Source organism: Chrysoperla carnea, chromosome 4 (assembly GCF_905475395.1).
Source record: "Chrysoperla carnea chromosome 4, inChrCarn1.1, whole genome shotgun sequence".
In the NCBI taxonomy this organism is placed as follows: Eukaryota; Metazoa; Arthropoda; class Insecta; order Neuroptera; family Chrysopidae; genus Chrysoperla; species Chrysoperla carnea.
In genome coordinates, this window is record NC_058340.1 from 161767 (window position 1) to 180784 (window position 19018).

General features: G+C 25.3%; 3 protein-coding genes across 3 annotated transcripts; 2 read left to right on the forward strand and 1 right to left on the reverse strand.

Moving 5' to 3' along the window:
- Positions 1–9641: 9641 nt before the first annotated feature.
- Positions 9642–12003, forward strand: LOC123297637 (UDP-N-acetylglucosamine transferase subunit ALG14 homolog; the record flags this gene model as incomplete). The annotated part of the gene is made up of 2 exons (XM_044879382.1): positions 9642–10118; positions 11995–12003. Coding segments are annotated over 2 exons (486 nt in total), but the record flags the coding sequence as incomplete, so codon positions are not given.
- Positions 12004–13354: 1351 nt separating this feature from the next.
- LOC123297639 (deoxyribodipyrimidine photo-lyase) lies at positions 13355–15959 on the reverse strand. The gene is made up of 5 exons (XM_044879384.1): positions 15935–15959; positions 14951–15537; positions 14725–14892; positions 14502–14649; positions 13355–14415 (listed from the first exon to the last, which is right to left on the reverse strand). The coding sequence occupies exons 1-5, from the start codon at positions 15957–15959 to the stop codon at positions 13724–13726; spliced, it is 1620 nt and encodes a 539-aa protein (XP_044735319.1). The 3' UTR covers positions 13355–13723.
- Positions 15960–16794: 835 nt separating this feature from the next.
- On the forward strand, positions 16795–17996 carry LOC123298310 (NADH dehydrogenase [ubiquinone] iron-sulfur protein 5). Its single transcript, XM_044880278.1, has 3 exons — positions 16795–16877; positions 16984–17234; positions 17786–17996. The coding sequence occupies exons 2-3, from the start codon at positions 17022–17024 to the stop codon at positions 17870–17872; spliced, it is 300 nt and encodes a 99-aa protein (XP_044736213.1). The 5' UTR covers positions 16795–16877; positions 16984–17021; the 3' UTR covers positions 17873–17996.
- The last annotated feature ends 1022 nt before the right edge of the window (positions 17997–19018 follow it).

Consider the following 19018-nt stretch of genomic DNA (forward strand, 5'->3'; position numbering starts at 1 on the left):
GTTTTTCCAAATAACATCGATGAAAAATTCCGGGAAATTCGTGAAAATGGAAAATTTTGTTTAAAAATTGATGGATTTTTTCTCATTTTTTTGTGTTTTTTGGCCAAAATTACTTCAATTTTCTTCAATTTGTATTAGGAGAATATAATGGGAGGTTAGTACACTAAGATTTTCAGCAAAAAGATTTTCATTTTCTTTTTTATTTGCACATAAGGTGCAAATAATTCTCTAAGTAAATGAAACGAAACGAAACGAAGCGAACAAATAGTTAAAAGTTTTATACTAATTAATTAATACCAGAAAGCAGAAAAAGGTTTTTAGGGTGAAAACAAAGAGCATAGGGTAGAGGAGAAGCAGCCCATATGAGCTAATGCAAAGAGCATAGGATAGAGGAGAAGCAGCCCATATGAGCTAATGTAAAATCGTAGTATACGAGTTTCAGCGCCTCTACCGAGTCAGGCTTTCAAACTTAATAGTTAATAGTCACCCCCGCAAAGTAGTTAAACTTAATAGCCATACCCGCAAAGGCCGACAAACTTAATAGTTGATCGCCTCAGACTCCAGATGTCACTTATAATTATACTTCTGCTTCTTGTCTATCCTATAGTCTTTGAGCTAATGTAAAATCGTAGTATACGAGTTTCAGCGCCTCTACCGAGTAAGGCTTTTAAACTTAATAGATAATAGTCGCCCCCGCAAAGTAGTTAAACTTAATAGTCATACCCGCAAAGGCCCACAAACTTAATAGTTGATCGCCACAGACTCCAGATGTCACTTAAAATTATATTCCTGCTTCTTCTCTACCCTATGCTCTTTGAGTGAAAACACTTACTTACTTACCTTTTCCCTACCGGTGGTGCCATCTGTGTTGAATGTATTGAACTAAAATTTTATTAAGACGGCAGTGCCATCTGTGTTGAATGTAATGAACTAAAATTTGACGGTGGTGTCATCTGTGTTGAATGTATTGAACTAAAATTTTATTTGGGCGGCAGTGCCATCTGTGTTGAATGTATTGAACTAAAATTTGACGGTGGTGCCATCTGTGTTGGATGTATTGAACTAAAATTTGACGGTGGTGCCATCTGTGTTGAATGTATTGAACTAAAATTTGACGCTGGTGCCATCTGTGTTGAATGTATTGAACTAAAATTTGACGGTGGTGCCATCTGTGTTGGATGTATTGAACTAAAATTTGACGGTGGTGCCATCTGTGTTGGATGTATTGAACTAAAATTTGACGCTGGTGCCATCTGTGTTGAATGTATTGAACTAAAATTTGACGCTGGTGCCATCTGTGTTGAATGTATTGAACTAAAATTTGACGGTGGTGCCATCTGTGTTGGATGTATTGAACTAAAATTTGACGGTGGTGCCATCTGTGTTGGATGTATTGAACTAAAATTTGACGGTGGTGCCATCTGTGTTGAATGTAATGAACTAAAATTTGACGGCAGTGCCATCTGTGTTGAATGTATTGAACTAAAATTTGACGGTGGTGCCATCTGTGTTGAATGTATTGAACTAAAATTTGACGGTGGTGCCATCTGTGTTGAATGTATTGAACTAAAATTTTATTAGGACGGCAGTGCCATCTGTGTTGAATGTATTGAACTAAAAATTTATTCGGACAGTTGTGCCATCTTTGTTGAATGTATTGAACTTTAATTTATTTCTTATTTATTTTTTCTATTAATTTACTAAATTAATTTGTATCTTTTGAATTGTAGTTTAAATGTAGAAAATGGAAAATTTTGTTTAAAAATTGATGGATTTTTTCTCATTTTTTTGGCCAAAATTACTTCAATTTTCTTCAATTTGTATTAGGAGAACATCATGCTAGGTTAGTAAGGTTGTGGATGTGAATGATGAACTTTTTTTAAAATATTTTTTATAATTTTTATTAATATTCAAATGAAATAATAAAATGAACAATATTTTAAATTTAAATAAATAATAAACAAAACAAACAAAGTATTGATTGTTTTCAGTCATTTAATTATAATTAATTAATAATACCAATATAAACAATATGTTGTTGAATATTTTGTATATTAATAATATTTTGTGTACATTTAGTATTGATTATAAATAATGGTTCAATATTATTAATATTATTATAATGATTATTAATAATTAAATTCATATTATAAATATAAATAAAACCATTATTTAATGTTATATATAAATAATTATTTAATTTACACCATAATAATTTAGTAATATTAATATTAAATAAATTATTATTATTATTTAAATTAATATTAATATTTAGTTTAAATTCTAATAATTTATTAGCTTGTGCAATATCCCATATTTGTAAAAATAAATCTGAAATAAATGAACAAATTAAATATTTACCATCAGGACTAAATTCTAAACATTGTATTGATTTATTATAATTATTATTATTAAATAATCGAACAATAGAACCATCAATAATATTCCATAATCGTATTGTATGATCGGCTGAACCAGATCCAATATATAATGAATTTGGATGGAATTTAATGCACATAATGTCAGATGTATGACCACTACAAACACGTATTGGATAGATTTGTTCTAAAGTCCATAATCGAATTGATTTATCTTGTGATCCAGTTCCAACGTACATGTTGTATGCACTTGTATCCATACACCAGATTGGTGCTTGATGTCCAACATATTGTACAACTTGTCTATTTTCTTGATAATTCCATAATTTTAAAGTGCTGTCATGTGATATTGATAATAAATATTGTGAATTAATAAATTTTATATCATAAATGGTTGAGTTATGTCCACGTAATATTATTTTATTATAATTATTATCTGATAATGATAATGATACTTTAGTTATATTATTATTATCATTATCATTATATAATGATAATGTATTTCTATAATATAAATATATTTCAGAATGTTCGTTAGCGTAAGCTAAATAATCAAAATTATCATCAATACTGGCTGCACTGATTGAACATCTAAAAAACAAAACAAACAATTCAGATAAAATTGTAAAACATAAATTCAATTTTATGTGCTTATATTTTCTTGTAAAATGACTCGAAAAGGAGATATTGTCTAAAGACAAAATGGAGATTCGAGTAGAGTACTTTAAAATTTGTAAAATCACCCATTTTGAAAACTCCCAAACAACTATCAGATGATGATTATGCTACACATAAAATAAAAATTGTATGACGTTTCTTGTATCTTGATCTTTTATTTTTGTTGAAGCCACGTCACATTAAAGTATTGTTCATTTTAAATAAGATTAATAACAGTTGGTTGTTGTTGTTATATTTAATTAATTAATTAATTACAGATAAATAAAAATAAAATGACTTACTTATTTTGATAATTATAAAAATGATATGCTAATAATGGTGGATGTATTTGATTCATTTTTAAAATACTATCATTTAAATTATTTAATAATAAATCTGTTTTATCATTATTATCATTTATTAATAATTCTTGTTCATGTTGTTCTTGTTCTTGTTGTTCTAATATACAATTATTATTATTATTATTAATTGATATCATCTATAAAATAAATAAATATTATAATCAATTAATTAAGTATTCATTTATTATTTTTATTTCAAGTATATCAACATACAAATAACAAAAATTCATAGTGCAGGAGTTGCGTTAGTTAAACGAATTCCCTCAGAAATGTAAAAAAAAATAACACACTTTCCTTAATTTCAAGTAGTTAAGTTTTATTTTGAAAACTAAGCATTTACAGAAAAAATCACAAGAGTCATGTTTTTTGTAAACACTTGATTAAAAATACAATATTAGACTTGGCTAACGTAGCTGATGCACTACATATATTTATTAAATTAATAATAAATAATACTTACATGTTGTTTATTATTATAATTATTATTATTAATAATATGTATATCAAACCATGTTTGTAATATTTGTATAATAATAATATGTGATTGTTGTGATAAATATTTTAATAAGTAATTAAATGATTGTTTAGTTAAATTTAATTGATATTTACATGAACGAAATGTCATTAAATCTAAATGTGATTCAATATCTGATATTGTTAATATGTGTTCATGTTCTAATATTTTAAATATACGTTCAACTATTGTATTTGTATTACTTGTATTACTTGTACACACTGTACTTGTACTTGTACTTGTACTTGTACTTGTTATATTTATATCTGTTTGTAATAATAATATATTATTATCATCATCATCTCTTAGTATTAAATCTAAAAATAAATCAATAAATAATTATTATTAAAAATCAATACAAATCATTTTTATTTCTAATCAAATTATGGATCTTTTAATGAAAATGTTTTATTGTTAGTTATATTATTAAACACAAGCATTACTAGACAGTGCTACATATATCGAATCTAAGTAGCGTTAATTAATAATAAAATTTAAAATAAATCAATCAATAAATTTAAATTTCGTATAAATTCTATTTATTATTTTATTAAATTAATAATAATAATAATATTTATTAAGTTAATTAATTATAGCTATTTAGTAGTTTTGGGTACTAACGCTTACATCAATAAATATACAGTGTGTTCATTTTAAAAATATCTAACTTGAATATCTGTTAACCTGCTCTGATTATTGTTTTAAGTGAAGACACGTCACACACATTTAGATATCGACGGCAAAATTCAAAATTGTAGGTTTGATCGCTTCGTTCCCACTCTCACTCCAACATTCTACTTTACTTTGTGATATACCTCATTTGATAGTGCATACAATTGTCTTTTCAACCATGATATAAAAAAAGAAATCAATCGATTGGTTCTTAAGATAGACTACACAGAATATTAATTTTATAAGTTGTACCTTCTGTGTAATTTATCTCAAGAACCAATCGATTGATATCATTTGTTTTATTATGATTGAATAGAGAATTTTATGTTTTTTCAAATGAGCTATAAGCAAAAGTAAGAGGTACCATTTGAAATTTCAAAGTTGGGATGGTTAGGGGCGAAGGAATGAAACTTAAAATTCTCTAAGTACCATTTTTGAACATTATCCTCGATATCTAAATGATCGTGTTTTCACTCAAAACAATAATCAATCACATCACATTAAAAGTTAATAGTTTTGATATGAACGTACTGTATATGATTGTGTTTGTAATACACATTGTATAACCACACATACATATTACTTTGTACATCCTGTATAAATATAATGTTTACCATAGCAACCAGTAAATAATATATCTAATAATATCTATAAATAAAATTATTATTATATATAAAATTATAAATAAATAAATAAATAATGAATAATAATAATAATAATAAAAATAAATTAATAACAATAAATGAATTAAATAAATTAAATGAAGAATGTGAATTAAATATAAATAATGATAAATTATATCAATTACAAAATAATGCTAAATTACGTGCAATTACAACAACTAAAACATATCAAGAATTTAAGTAAGTTTTACCCTTTATTTATTTATTTATTTATTAACTTTTAATTTAATTATACATTTAATTGTTTAAATACCATGTTACTCTATCTTATACCTACTTATCCATAATAATCCCATTTTAATACATACTATACAATTTGCATCTAATGTGTGCCCTCATCAGTAAACAATGATGTTTCAAACAAAAGTTGTTGATTTTTTGATAAGAAACATTTTCTACATTTAAACTATTGTTCTATCTGTAACGATTTACAAGACCCAATTGACTAATGTTGCTCATTTATGAACTCGACCTCACTTTCGACGTCCTGAATGCGTTGTTAAAATTTCAGTTTGATATTTTTTTCCATTTTTGAACTATCGTGTCGACAGACAAGCAGGCGGGCGAACAACCAAAAATGGACTAATTAGATGATTTTATGTACAACTATACCAAAATTTTGTTGGTACCATCAGTATTTTTAACCTCTAGTTACATACTTGGTACTAAACTTTTTATACCATGTAATAAAAATTAAATGTAGTTACATTTATTTATACAACAAAAAAAGAGGTTTTAAACAATTCTACAAAACTAAACTAATGAAGACTTTATGTTTATGTTTTGATTTTAATTGAAATTGAATTTAATTGAAAGACACATTACATTCTAGACATAGAATATTATACAGATGTAATCAGATCATACCGAAAAAATAAGGCATCCCTCGTAAATGTTCACCTTATTTCAGATTTAGCCTGGAAGAACTGGTTATTCATCAAAAACAATAGTATTAGTTTTTAAACAATATTAAATTTGAGATCAAGTCGGGTTTTGTAAGACTGATACTTTATGAGATACAGCTTTTCAAAGTTTGTTTATTTTTTTCAAGTTATACGATTTTATACAAAATTTCGTCTTGTAAATCGTTAAGAGATAGAACAAAAATTTAAATGTAAAAACTGCAAGGTTCGTTCCCCCCTTCCCGGGTTTAATTTGATTGAATCATATATACTTGAGTATTTAAACACAAATACCAGATGATATTCGTGTTTGTTTGTCTGTCTGAATTCTCTTCTATTTGATACTCTTTTGATTTAGATGTAAATATAATGACTTTTATAAATAATTAAATATTTATTGATATTGTTTCAGATCGATTGTTTCAGCTGCACATTTAAAATCATTTGAATGTAAAAATAATAAAATAACATCATCAGATCCATCTAGTGCTACTTCTAGTACAACTAACTAATAACAACTAATTATGTTGCTGTAAATGATAGTTTAAAGTCTTTTAATCACAATAAACACAGTTTTAGGACCTCATACGGATACAAATTTTGAATTATAATATTAATTGTATAAAAATTAACATCAAAAAAGTTTTCATTATAAAGTAAATTGATCACAGATTATGTTTATGTAAACAAATATTAAATTATGCTCCTTTCTTAAAAGAAAACTTTAGTTTTTAACACTTTTACGATATTATTTATAGCATTTTCTTACATTTAATAAATATAAAGTATGATATTTACTTACCATTATCAACATCATCATTATCATTATCATTATCATGATTATATTGTTGTTGTTGTTTAAATTTATTAAAATTAATTAAATATTGTTGATATTTCTCATGATATTCTTTACGTAAACGTTCAAATATTTTATATAATTGTTGTTGTTGTTGTTGTATTGTTGTTGTTGTTAATGTATTAGTATTTGTTGTATTTGTATTTGTTGTATTTGCTTTTAATGTTTCAACATGTAAATGACATAATAATGGACCAGCTATACACCATAATTCTGTTTGTATTCCAATATTTTTTATATTACATAACCAATTTAACCATCTTAAACAATAATAATAATAATAATAAATTAATTAATTAATTATATTTATTAACTTTTAACTGGTATCGTGCGATCCATCCCACATATTTACTGCTTTATAATACTCTTAAGTTTTTGTGTTACGGTTACGCGATTCTATTATTTATATATTATTAGAAGTGGAGATACCAGGGAACATTTTACTTTCGTTTTCTTAGTAATACGAAGCAAAAATGTTTCGAAAACTATTGAAAATTGGCCATGACGCTATAAGGCCGAGGATGAACCAAGTAGGAGTGATTTTCATGAAGATGAAGTTATAATTGACAGAAAAGAAGTGGAGAATGTTAATTGCTGGGCAGACGGTACAGTTATGAAAGAAGATGATTCTAGTATAAGTAGTTCTAGTCAAGAAGAAGATATCATTATAAATTCAAGATATTTTACAGACAAGAACAGTTTTAAATACTCTAAAACATCTTCTAGTCGTCACACATCGTTCATACGAGATTCAGATTGCATATTCAAAAATTTTCCTTGATATGACTAATATCAAAAAATTTGTTAACGTACACAAAAGATCCTAAAAATAATCAGTCTCAAAGCGACTAGTCTAACTGTAAGTAAAGCTGGAACATCAAGGTACAAATAAAGCCCTTGTTATTTATGTTACCAAAAACAAGATCTACAATTTATAAAATATTGAAATTATATTTGTAAGAATTATTTATTAAAGTTTGTAATGTGTTCTAATTTGTAAAGTTGTTCTTGGAAACTGATTATGTTACAAATATAATTAATCTGCCTTAGTGGAAAATATATTTGAAATAAGAATAAGTGTTAGGAAACTCTGAAAAAATCTTAGACCGTTAATACCAACAACGACAACGTAACATAAATGATGATCGATACCAGTGAAGAGTAAAGAGTTGAATGTAATAAATATAATATAATAAAACAGGTAGACTTACTTTAAATAATGTTGCATGATTTGTTTTGGTTCGTTATTACAACTGCTATATAAAATTGAATTAGAACGTGCTGTAGCAGCATCTGTATATAATGCTACTGCCATTTGTTCACTTGTTAAACAACAACTATTATTATCATCCACAACATTATTACTTAATTTATTATCACTATCATCATTACTACCATTATTATTATTACTATTACTCTATAAATCAATCAATATAAAACTTTATTAATAAATAATTATAATTATTATTATTTATATATATAACTACCGTTATTGTTGTATAATTTCTACGTTCTAAATAAGATGTAACAATATTATTTATTATATCTGTTTTATTTCTTTTTACTTTATTTAATAAACGATTATTATTATTATTACTATTTATTTGAATTAAATCATTTGAATTATGATTTAATGAAGAATAATGTTGTTGTTGTTGTTGTTGTATATTCATTATTATTTATTTATTTATTTACAAATAAATAAACAACGGTAACTTAATATTATAATTATATTCAAACAACAAACTAACATTCTTCATTCATTCATTCTAATCTAACCAAACATTTTAGTTTTTTATTCTTTATGTCAACGAGAATCGTGTGTCGTGTGTCGTGTTTGATTGACGAATACAGTGCTTCCATCTGTAAAAGTTATTTTAGGGTGCGTTCCGTTATTCATTGCAAATACTGTACGGTGCTCTTAGTGGAAAGAAATTCATTTTATTATAGACTTCCAGTACACTGCCACAGTATTGTACAGACATTATGATGTCATAAATCACCACCATTTTAAGCATTTACTGAAGTTTTAAAAGTCAGGTTAATCTTTAGATATAATTTCATGATGACGTTTACGTTGGCACTTAGCGATAAATTAGAATTTCACCTAGCTGCATAAAATAAAACTATGTGCAGCGTCAAATTTAAAAGATGTAACTTCATGATGAAGTTGATACTGGCTTTGAGCGTTAAATTAGGAATCCACTTAACTGAAAACAATAAAACTATGTCTAGCGTCAAAGAGTAAAAAGGAGCGACAAAAAACAAAAAGGTTGATTATTTATTAATCCATAAGCTTATTTTTAATAAAACATATGTAATGATAATGCTTAACAACTATATCCATAATGGGTGGTAAATATGATTCATAAAAATAATTGAGCGTCAAGCTTTATCATACATCTTATACGTCATAACTCAAAGTGGTGATTATAATGTGTGTCAGAATGCACCCTTTATTTGATAAATAAATAAATGGTTGATGTATTGAAATTAAATTTAAATAAAAATGTGGTTAATAATATTATTAATAATAATAACAATAATATTAATACGATTAAGTTATTTAATAATAATTAAAAATAAAATAAATAATAAATTAATTAAAAATAAGAATAAGAATAAAAAAATAAAAACATTAGTATGTTTAGGTAGTGGTGGACATACAAGTGAAATGTTACAAATCATAGAAATATTAGATAAAAATAAATATGAACCAATAATATATATGTTAGCGGATACAGATCAAACAAGTTTAAATAAAATAAATCAATTAAATTTAATTAATAATAATAATTATTATTTAATACCACGTAGTCGTCAAGTACATCAATCATATTTAACAAGTGTATTTAGTACAATTCAATCATTAATATATGTTTTATATTTATTAATATTTAAAATAAATCAATTAAATTTAATTATATGTAATGGTCCTGGTACATGTGTACCAATCATTTTAACTAGTTTTATTTTATATAAATTAATGTATTTAAATAATAATTGTAAATTAATTTATATTGAATCAATATGTAGACAACATACATTATCAATAACTGGTCTAATATTATTTTATTTTGTTGATTTATTTGTGGTGCAATCTAAATATTTATATTCAAAATATCCAACAACTTTATATTTTGGTCAATTATTATAAATCATTTCATTTTCATTTGAATTAATCAATCATAATGATTCATTAGTAATTCATTTGAATATCAAAATGAATATCATAATAAATTATCAATATTATTGATGCGTTCACTATAATGTCGTTATAAATGATTTTGATTGTATTTATTTATTTTTAAAATGTATAAAAAGTAACAAATAAATAAATATTTATTTTATAAAACATGCTGTTGTGTTTATTTATTAACAAGTAAAATTAAAAAAATTCCCCTCTAATTTTTCAGGTACAAAACCCTAAACTCACACTTGAAACATATCTAAGAACAATCTCCATTAAATTACTGTTTTCCTTAAAGACTTCACCAAATTAAAACTATTTTGAAGATCATCGCCTATTTTTTAGTTGTTTTGAGTACAGAAAAATAAAATCGCAGTTGAAACATAGTTAAGAACACTCCGCATTAAATTACCTTTCAAGTGAAACAAAATCGATTTATTCGTTTAGGTGTTATAAGGCCACAAACAGACAGACAGACACACACATAGAGGTCAATCTTGTAACACTCGTTTATTTTAGGGAGTTAAAAATTAATTTTTGTTGCATCGATATTAAATATATAGAATGGAGATTTAAAAATAAATAAGCTCCATCACCTTCATAACTTGATCATTTCATTTGTAGGGCCGTTTGTAGAGACTTGTAGAGATTGACTGTATGGACGATGATGAAAACTTTCTACATTTTATTTGTACCTGATTTTAATTGATTTAATTAACGGATTATTTTATAGACTGTTGTCTTCTTGCCTTAATCTGATAAATGTGCATGTAAATCTTTTAAGCTAGCAACACAATATTTAATAAATAAAGGATAATTCGAACTAAAGTCGTGTGTTAAACTTGTGTGTAATTTTTCTTGTATTAAAATCGTATTAGAACCTATTTAATTAACATTCTAAAGATGGGTTAATTGTTAGCTAGTTTAATGAGGTATCCCTTAAGTTTAAAGGTTACATGGATGGTGTGCATTATGTATTTATCATTTATTTTGATTGAGTCGTATGTTTGTTTTTGTTATCTTTTAAAGTAAAGGTCATGTAAACACAAATAAATTTTTATATAATTAATAATTAATAATAAATGAATGAATGAATGTATGATGTTAATATAAATAAAGTTATAAATAAAATTAAATATATTTATTTTTATTTTATTGTGCAAACAAGCAAATATTAAATATTAAATATAAAATAGTATAAAAATTAAATATATCAATAATAGATTCATTCGTATATATCTTATTTATTATTTTATGTTATTTAATTACAATAAACCCACCCACAACCAAGATAATCTTTGTAATCCAATATATAATAATAATAGACCTTTTTTTCACTTTGTTTTTGTTTTTAAATGAAAGTAAATGAGGACCAAAATTATAGGAAATTTAATTTCAAATAACTTTGTTGATAACTATTTTTAAATAAAAGAGTTATTTAATAAATGCAAATGCAAACAATGTCAAAACAGTGTTTGAAAATATGTATCTAATATTTACTAACTGAACTAATTGACATCACAGATCAGTAATCAATATTGTGTGACTCTTTAATAATTTGTTTTTCATTGTGTAATTATTGTTGAAAATACCAAATTTTCGATTTACAGATTCTATTTAATCACTACTTTCATAAAAAAGAAACAAAAAGCATTTCAACTTTAAATGAAAAAGGTCAATAATAATACATGTTGAATAATGAATGATGAATGTTTAATGAAAATGATTGATATCTTATTTATTAGTTTGATTTGATTTGATTTGTTTTTTTTTTTTAAAGATTACATAAATAGTTATTGATTACATAGAAGCGGATTGTAGAAGTTAGATTGTTAATACTTTATAAAATCAATTGTTTTATAATATGTTTGTTGGATTAGTATGATGGATTCATTGTAATATTAATATGTAATAATAATAATAATAATTAATTTAGAGGTAGATTGTTAAATCAGGTACCATCTGTATTTAAACCTAATATAATAATAATATTAATATTTATATTTAACAATTATAAAAGTTAATATATTAATTAGTTGTAGTTATAATTACAATAATATCTTCATTTACAACATTTATAAATTTAACTACAATTTTATAAAGCTATCTTTATTATATTTATATTTATATAGTATTTATATGTAACATACACGTTTTACTATTACCAAGTGATATAGCTATAACATTATATGTGAATAACATTTACTGTTATAGTAATATCACTTAGAATGCTTCAACTTTTACTATTATTTTGATTTTAAAGTGTACAACAGATAGTTTTATTTACAACAGTTATCATTTAATGTTATCTATCGTGTAAATTTTAAATATTATTGTATTATAAATAATATTAATTATTAATTATTAACAAATTATATAAAATTCTAATAAAATAAATTTTAAAAAAACTGAAACCCCGATCATTTTAAAAGTATGAAAACAAGAAAATATTTTCATTTGAAATTGTTTTGATAATTATTAAAATCGCCGTTACAGTTAGAGAACCTTTAAGATTCAACAGTTTTCTATAAGATAGAAATGAGATCCACTGGCTGTAATGACGATTTCAACTATCATAACAATTTCATATTTAATTGTTTTATGAGCGTGATTCTGTAATCGTCGGAGTTTTAGTATTTGAGTTTTATTTTATTTAATTTTAGAGTTATAATTATGTAAGAAAGTTTTATTTTACATTCAATCTATTTAACTTTTGTTTTAAACATTATCGTTAGCTGAAAAAATTCAAATTAAACGATTTAAAATCATTCAAATGTGAAAGAAAAAATATATTTTTATTTATTTAAATTGCAAGTGATTAATAAAAAATGAATTTTAATAAATAATACAATAACAAATACATATTTAAATATATTATTAATAACTGTTTTAAAATTAAATTTAATTCATTCATTTATTTAAAGATTTAAAACATCACATCCATCTTACATCTCTTTACATTATTAATTGAAATCAATACCAAAAATTATTTAATATTTAACTTATTTATATAAACAAATGTATCTCAATTCTGTGAAATTCATCGTTTTTAAATTATGATGATCGTATTTAATTAATCATAAACTCTACAGAAAAGTCACACAAACAAAACTTATACAAGAGAATAAAACTTAACTTAAATGTAAATATAAGTTTAGTGTATTTATTTATAATTCTAAATAAGTTAGTGAGTGGTGAATTTTAGTAAGCTTGTATTTAGTATTTGATAATCATTTGTGCAAATTTGTTATTTTAAACAATCATTCATTCTTCAATATAAATATTTATTAAAATAGACTAACTTGACCTTTAAAGAATTCCGTAGCCACGGATACCAGTAGCACGGAAGTTTAAGTACTTACGAGTCAAACTAGTAACAACATATTACAATACATAAATTAATTAAAAAACAAGATATTTAAGTGTTAAGATTCAAAAGTTACATCCTGTATTAAAGTTAATCAACGTATGTATATAAAATCAAGTATTAAAACCATTTAATATTTTAATTACTTTTTAAGTTTCTTAAAAGGTATGGTTTCTTGTTTCTTATTATATTCTTTGCCACCCCAACGTGCTATGTACGCTTTAATATCAAACTTACGTTTACAACCTTGATAGTTCATAAATCGTATTTTACCAAAGATCTCACGTTCACCCCACCCTTGATCATGTACACCACAAATGGACCACATACAACCTACATAACCATTTGGATCGTTACCATCCAATGCGTACTGATCATTTAAGTATAAAGCGTATTGTAAAGCTTGCTCTGGTGATTCAGTCCATTCTAATACTTTCTTAGCCCAATACATTCGCATGAATCCATGTAATTTACCAGTTTTATATAATTCTATTTGTGCTGAATTCCACAAGTCATCATGTGTACGTCCATGTTGAAGTTCATCTAATGTATAGAGGTAAGTACGTTTATCTTTTGAATGTTGTTTTAATGTGAGTTGTGCCCATGAAGGTGCTCCATCCAGCTTGTTATATTTATTTATATTATAATAACAAAAGTTATCAGACAATTCACGGCGTATTATTACTTCTTCACAATATGAGTTCACCGATTCTGTATATTTAGATTTCAGTTCTTGTATTACTAGAACACAACGTTGTGCAGAGATGTGACCAAAATGTAACCATGGTGATAAGTTTGATAAAGCTGAGATTGTTGGATCGTTACGTTTTGTACCTGCAATCAAAATCAAACAAACAATAAATTAGTTAACTAAGTACTTAGAACTACTTAGTGTAGACGCTAAGTGGGTTTTTTTTTACCAAATAATTGTATCCGTTTTTGTTGAAATGATTGTAACATTTTGAGACCATTGGAGGTGCCACCTTCAGCCCATGTAATCTCATTGTTATTAATTAATTCATCTGATTTATCATATTTTAATTGATTTAATACATCATTCCAATCAATCTAAATAAAATAAAAATAGTTAAATAAATAAATCAATAAATATATTATTAATATTAATATTAATTAATTAAATACCTTTTTTTTATTAATAATATTCTTATTATTATATTTATGTTGAATTACAGGTGGATATTGTTGTAAATATTGTGATAATTGTGAATTAATTTTATTTCGAATAGTTCTAGCTGCATATTCTAATTTATCACTAGCAATCCAACATGGTACGATATTATGTGCATCAACCTTTAATTATAATTTAATTTAATATTTAATTTTATTTATTTATTATTAAAATACTTACACGTATAAATGGTATTTGATTTGAATCAATTTGATTTAAAACAGATTCTTGCCATTGCATACAATCTTTTAATGGTAAAAAGTCACAAACAACACCCTGTATATGATTTGATTCAATAAAATCAACAACTTGAATCGCTGGTTCACCAACACAAACATTAAAATTAATATTTAATTCGTCACATTCTTCTTGAACTTCTTCTAAACCTTTTATTAAGAATTTATAATGTCGTGCATTATATTCTAAATATTTTTGTGGTAAACAAAATAAAATATTTAATGGTAATTCATTTTTTAATGCTAACTTTTGTGCAAATAATAATGCCCAATTATCTTGTACACGACAATCACGGAACATCCAGTATAAGATGCCACCACTAGAATCACTTTCTTTAATTTCTTTTGCTTGTGATAAAATTTGTACACGTTTCTTTTTAAAATCAAAATCTAAAATTGATTTAGCTGTTTGATTTCGTTTTTCTTTTAAACTAGTTATTAAATCATTGGTTTTAGTTTCATCTTTTACTGTTGAATCATCTTTAGTTTTAGTTTTAGTTTTAAATGCTTCACTATTTGTACGTTTTTGTGCTTTTTTATTCACAGTTTTAATATTTGTACTCATTTTATTAATTATTAATAATAAATATTTATTATAATTTATATAATTATTAATAAATACACTCATACAATTTTAATATTTATAATAAATTTATAAATATAAAAATAATAAACATGACATTACAATGTAATATTAATAAACGATTTGTACCGAGTACAATTACCGATTAATACCGAGGAGTATATTTAATACGTCAGATCACCTGTAATGTCGCTAGTGGCGTTTTATTTCCATTTCAACCATAGACTTATAACATATAGATAGAGGATACATGGCGTGAAATAAAATTTATATATAAAATAAATTTAAAGTAAATCAACGCCTCAGAATGAGTAACTGGGCACTAAATAAAACCATTCATATTACATGCTATATATTCATTAGCAATCATTCTAATTCCATTCAAATTTCAGATCAATTTCAATAAATGGGATCTCCTCTATCTAAATGATATATATATATATATATATATATATATATCTATGATTTCAACATGTCTTTAAATAGACTACAAGCCCATGTTAAAATTTTTCAAGTGAAATGACTCAACAGAAATCATGTTGAAAAAGAAACTCCTATAAGTAAAAGTAAGTTTAAGGACTACATGGCGTTAATTTTGTGCGGTACCGGTGAGAATATGAATGTCACATCCTTTGGTGTCTCACCCCTACACCAGCAAATATATGTACGGCATTGTCGGGGTTACTATGTACTAAAGATGTAAATTCATGATGACTGATGATGCTTGATGCTACATTTGAACGACAAACTCGGATTTCACCAATCTGGAAAAATAGAACTTGTGCAGCATGTCAAATTTAAAAGATGTAACTTCATGATGATGCTTGACGTTGGCTTTGAACGTCAAGTTAGGTCACGTGATCAGTTTAGGCCATGTTGTCATCTGGATAATCTCAAAATCGGCGTCAAGCGTCATCATGAAATTATATCTTAACTTCGTCTCATATTTTGGAATAAAGCCTCATTTTCAGAATTCAAAATGTTTGTTATAGGTAAAATAAGCGATTCGCAGACCTCCACCAATTTTATAATAATTAAAAAGGAATAAAATAAGATGAACGCCGATGAATCAGTCGTGAATAGTCGATATAAAGGCAGTTGCGTTGCGGCCTTCATAATTTTCTACTCCAAAAAAAAAAAAGTGGACGGACTCTTGGTCTAAAATGTTTTATAATGTTAAAGTTTAAAATAATATAAATATCCAAATGTTTTCTTATTAAATTTTAAATATCCAACTTCACAGTGAATGTTAGTAATTTATTTTGTAACTGCAACTAACTTCAATTAGGTAATGTCTAATGTCAGTACATTATTTTAATAAAAATATCAAAATAATAAAACAAATAAAAGAGCCTTATTTAATATTTAAGGACTTGTATATTGTATTGTTTTAGTATAAAGTAGGGCTGCTGCTAACAAGAAGTGATTCAGAATGTCGTTAGCACCATTTTTTAAAACACCATTGACAGATTTAACTGGTTGCATAATAAATAATCAAAATTTTGGTAAATGTGCTGATTTAGAATTAAAATACATGGATTGTATTGAAGCGTACGGTTTAGATCGTGGCAAAAAGAAATGTGAAGTACTCATGGAAGATTTCAAAGAATGTCATTTAAAAACAAAACAATTTAAAAGATTATGGGTAAGATTACAAGTTTTATAATAAGGTATTTCGAATGCTAATTTTATTCAAACTTAACATGCCTTAAATTGTTTTTTTATACCAATAAAAAGAAAAAACAGTTTTACCCAAAAATTTTTGTTACCACACTTTTTTTGAGATATTTAATATTAAACAAGTCTAGATATGCGTACAAGTGAGGGGTTAACACGACGGAAAATGTATAGGATTTCATAGAATTCTTGATATTAATAAACTTGACGTGATATAAAAAAAAAATCAACCTGTATTAAATTATTTTACAAAGTTACAACATGATTGACCTCATCAAATAATAATTGTATAACCTCTCCTCTATCTTTGTATCTTTTATTGAGTTTAAACAGTACAGTAACAAAATGTGGCAACAACGCCACACTGGAGTGCCGCTCATTTTAAACAGGATAAGTTTTTGGTTGATCACATTATATTTATAATATATTTATTATCTACATTATTTTTGTTAGTCATAGTCATATATTATTGTATTGTTTTTAATTAATTTCATTAATTTATTTTATTTTTGATGGCAGGAAATGAGAAAAGAACGACATCGTCAATATTTGCTTGGAGAATCTAAAGAACATTATGCAGAACCACCTAAAGTTGATAGTTTTTAAAATAAAAACACAACAACTGTGTGTTATGTTATGTGTTTTAAACAACAGGTTCTACTGTAATTCTAATACATTGCACTGTAGTTAAAATATAATTGTAAATAAAATTATTATTATCTACCATTCATTCATTCGTTATATTTATTTTTTTATTTATCATTCTGCAGTCAAAATTAATTTTAATACGGGAAATGCTAGCTATTTTAGGCCAGTCGACTTATTTAGAGACCAAATTTTTTGTATGTACACACTTTGCGACAATGGAAGAAAGGTTCTTAATGTTATCAAAAAAGTTTGCCCTCTTCAAAGACTTGAAGAGGGCCTGACTATCTGAGATGCTGATATGCGCCCCACTGTAACCTTTTGAGTTATACCCAAATCTGAGGACCTCTCAGCAGGGCGAAGATTTCCGATTGAAAAAAACGTCGCATATTGACCTAGAGGCAACGATTCCTTTATTCTAGGTCCATAAAAAATGCGATGCGAAATGCGATCAAAACGATAAAGAGGAACAGTGGAGTCACAGTCTCCAATCTGTTCATTATACTCGCACGATTTTATAATATTAATTATAAATAATTTGAATAGTTCTAATAAATAATTATTAAAAACATATGAATAAATAAATAATACATTTTAAATTAAGAAAAAAAAGTAGTTAAAATAAAAAACCTAGATGGCAGCATTTATAGTACTTTTGTTTGGATGAAGTAGTTGGTGTTGTTGTGATGCTCTGGTCGTCTGGTCTGCTCGTTCTGGTTCTCGTTCTCACTCTCACCTGTCACTGGTGTGGCTGTCAGATGAAACCGCGTTGTTTTCATTTTATGTAGCATCAGTGCACCTACTTATTCTACTATTTTATGAATTTTATTATTAATAATAATAATATTAATAAAAAGTTATAAATTCAAGATTAAAACAAGATTTTAATTAATCAAATTAAATTCTGTGTATGTGTGTGATGTTAATAAAAATAAATAATAATGTAAAATTATTGAATGTTTATAAATAAAATAAACATTTGACAGTTGATGTCCGTCCGGTTGACAGGAGTTAGTTGTATAGGACGCTTGACGCCAACTTGATCAATCAAAATCTAAAATCAAAATGATTGCAGTTATTTGATTTGATTTGATTAAATATTTAATT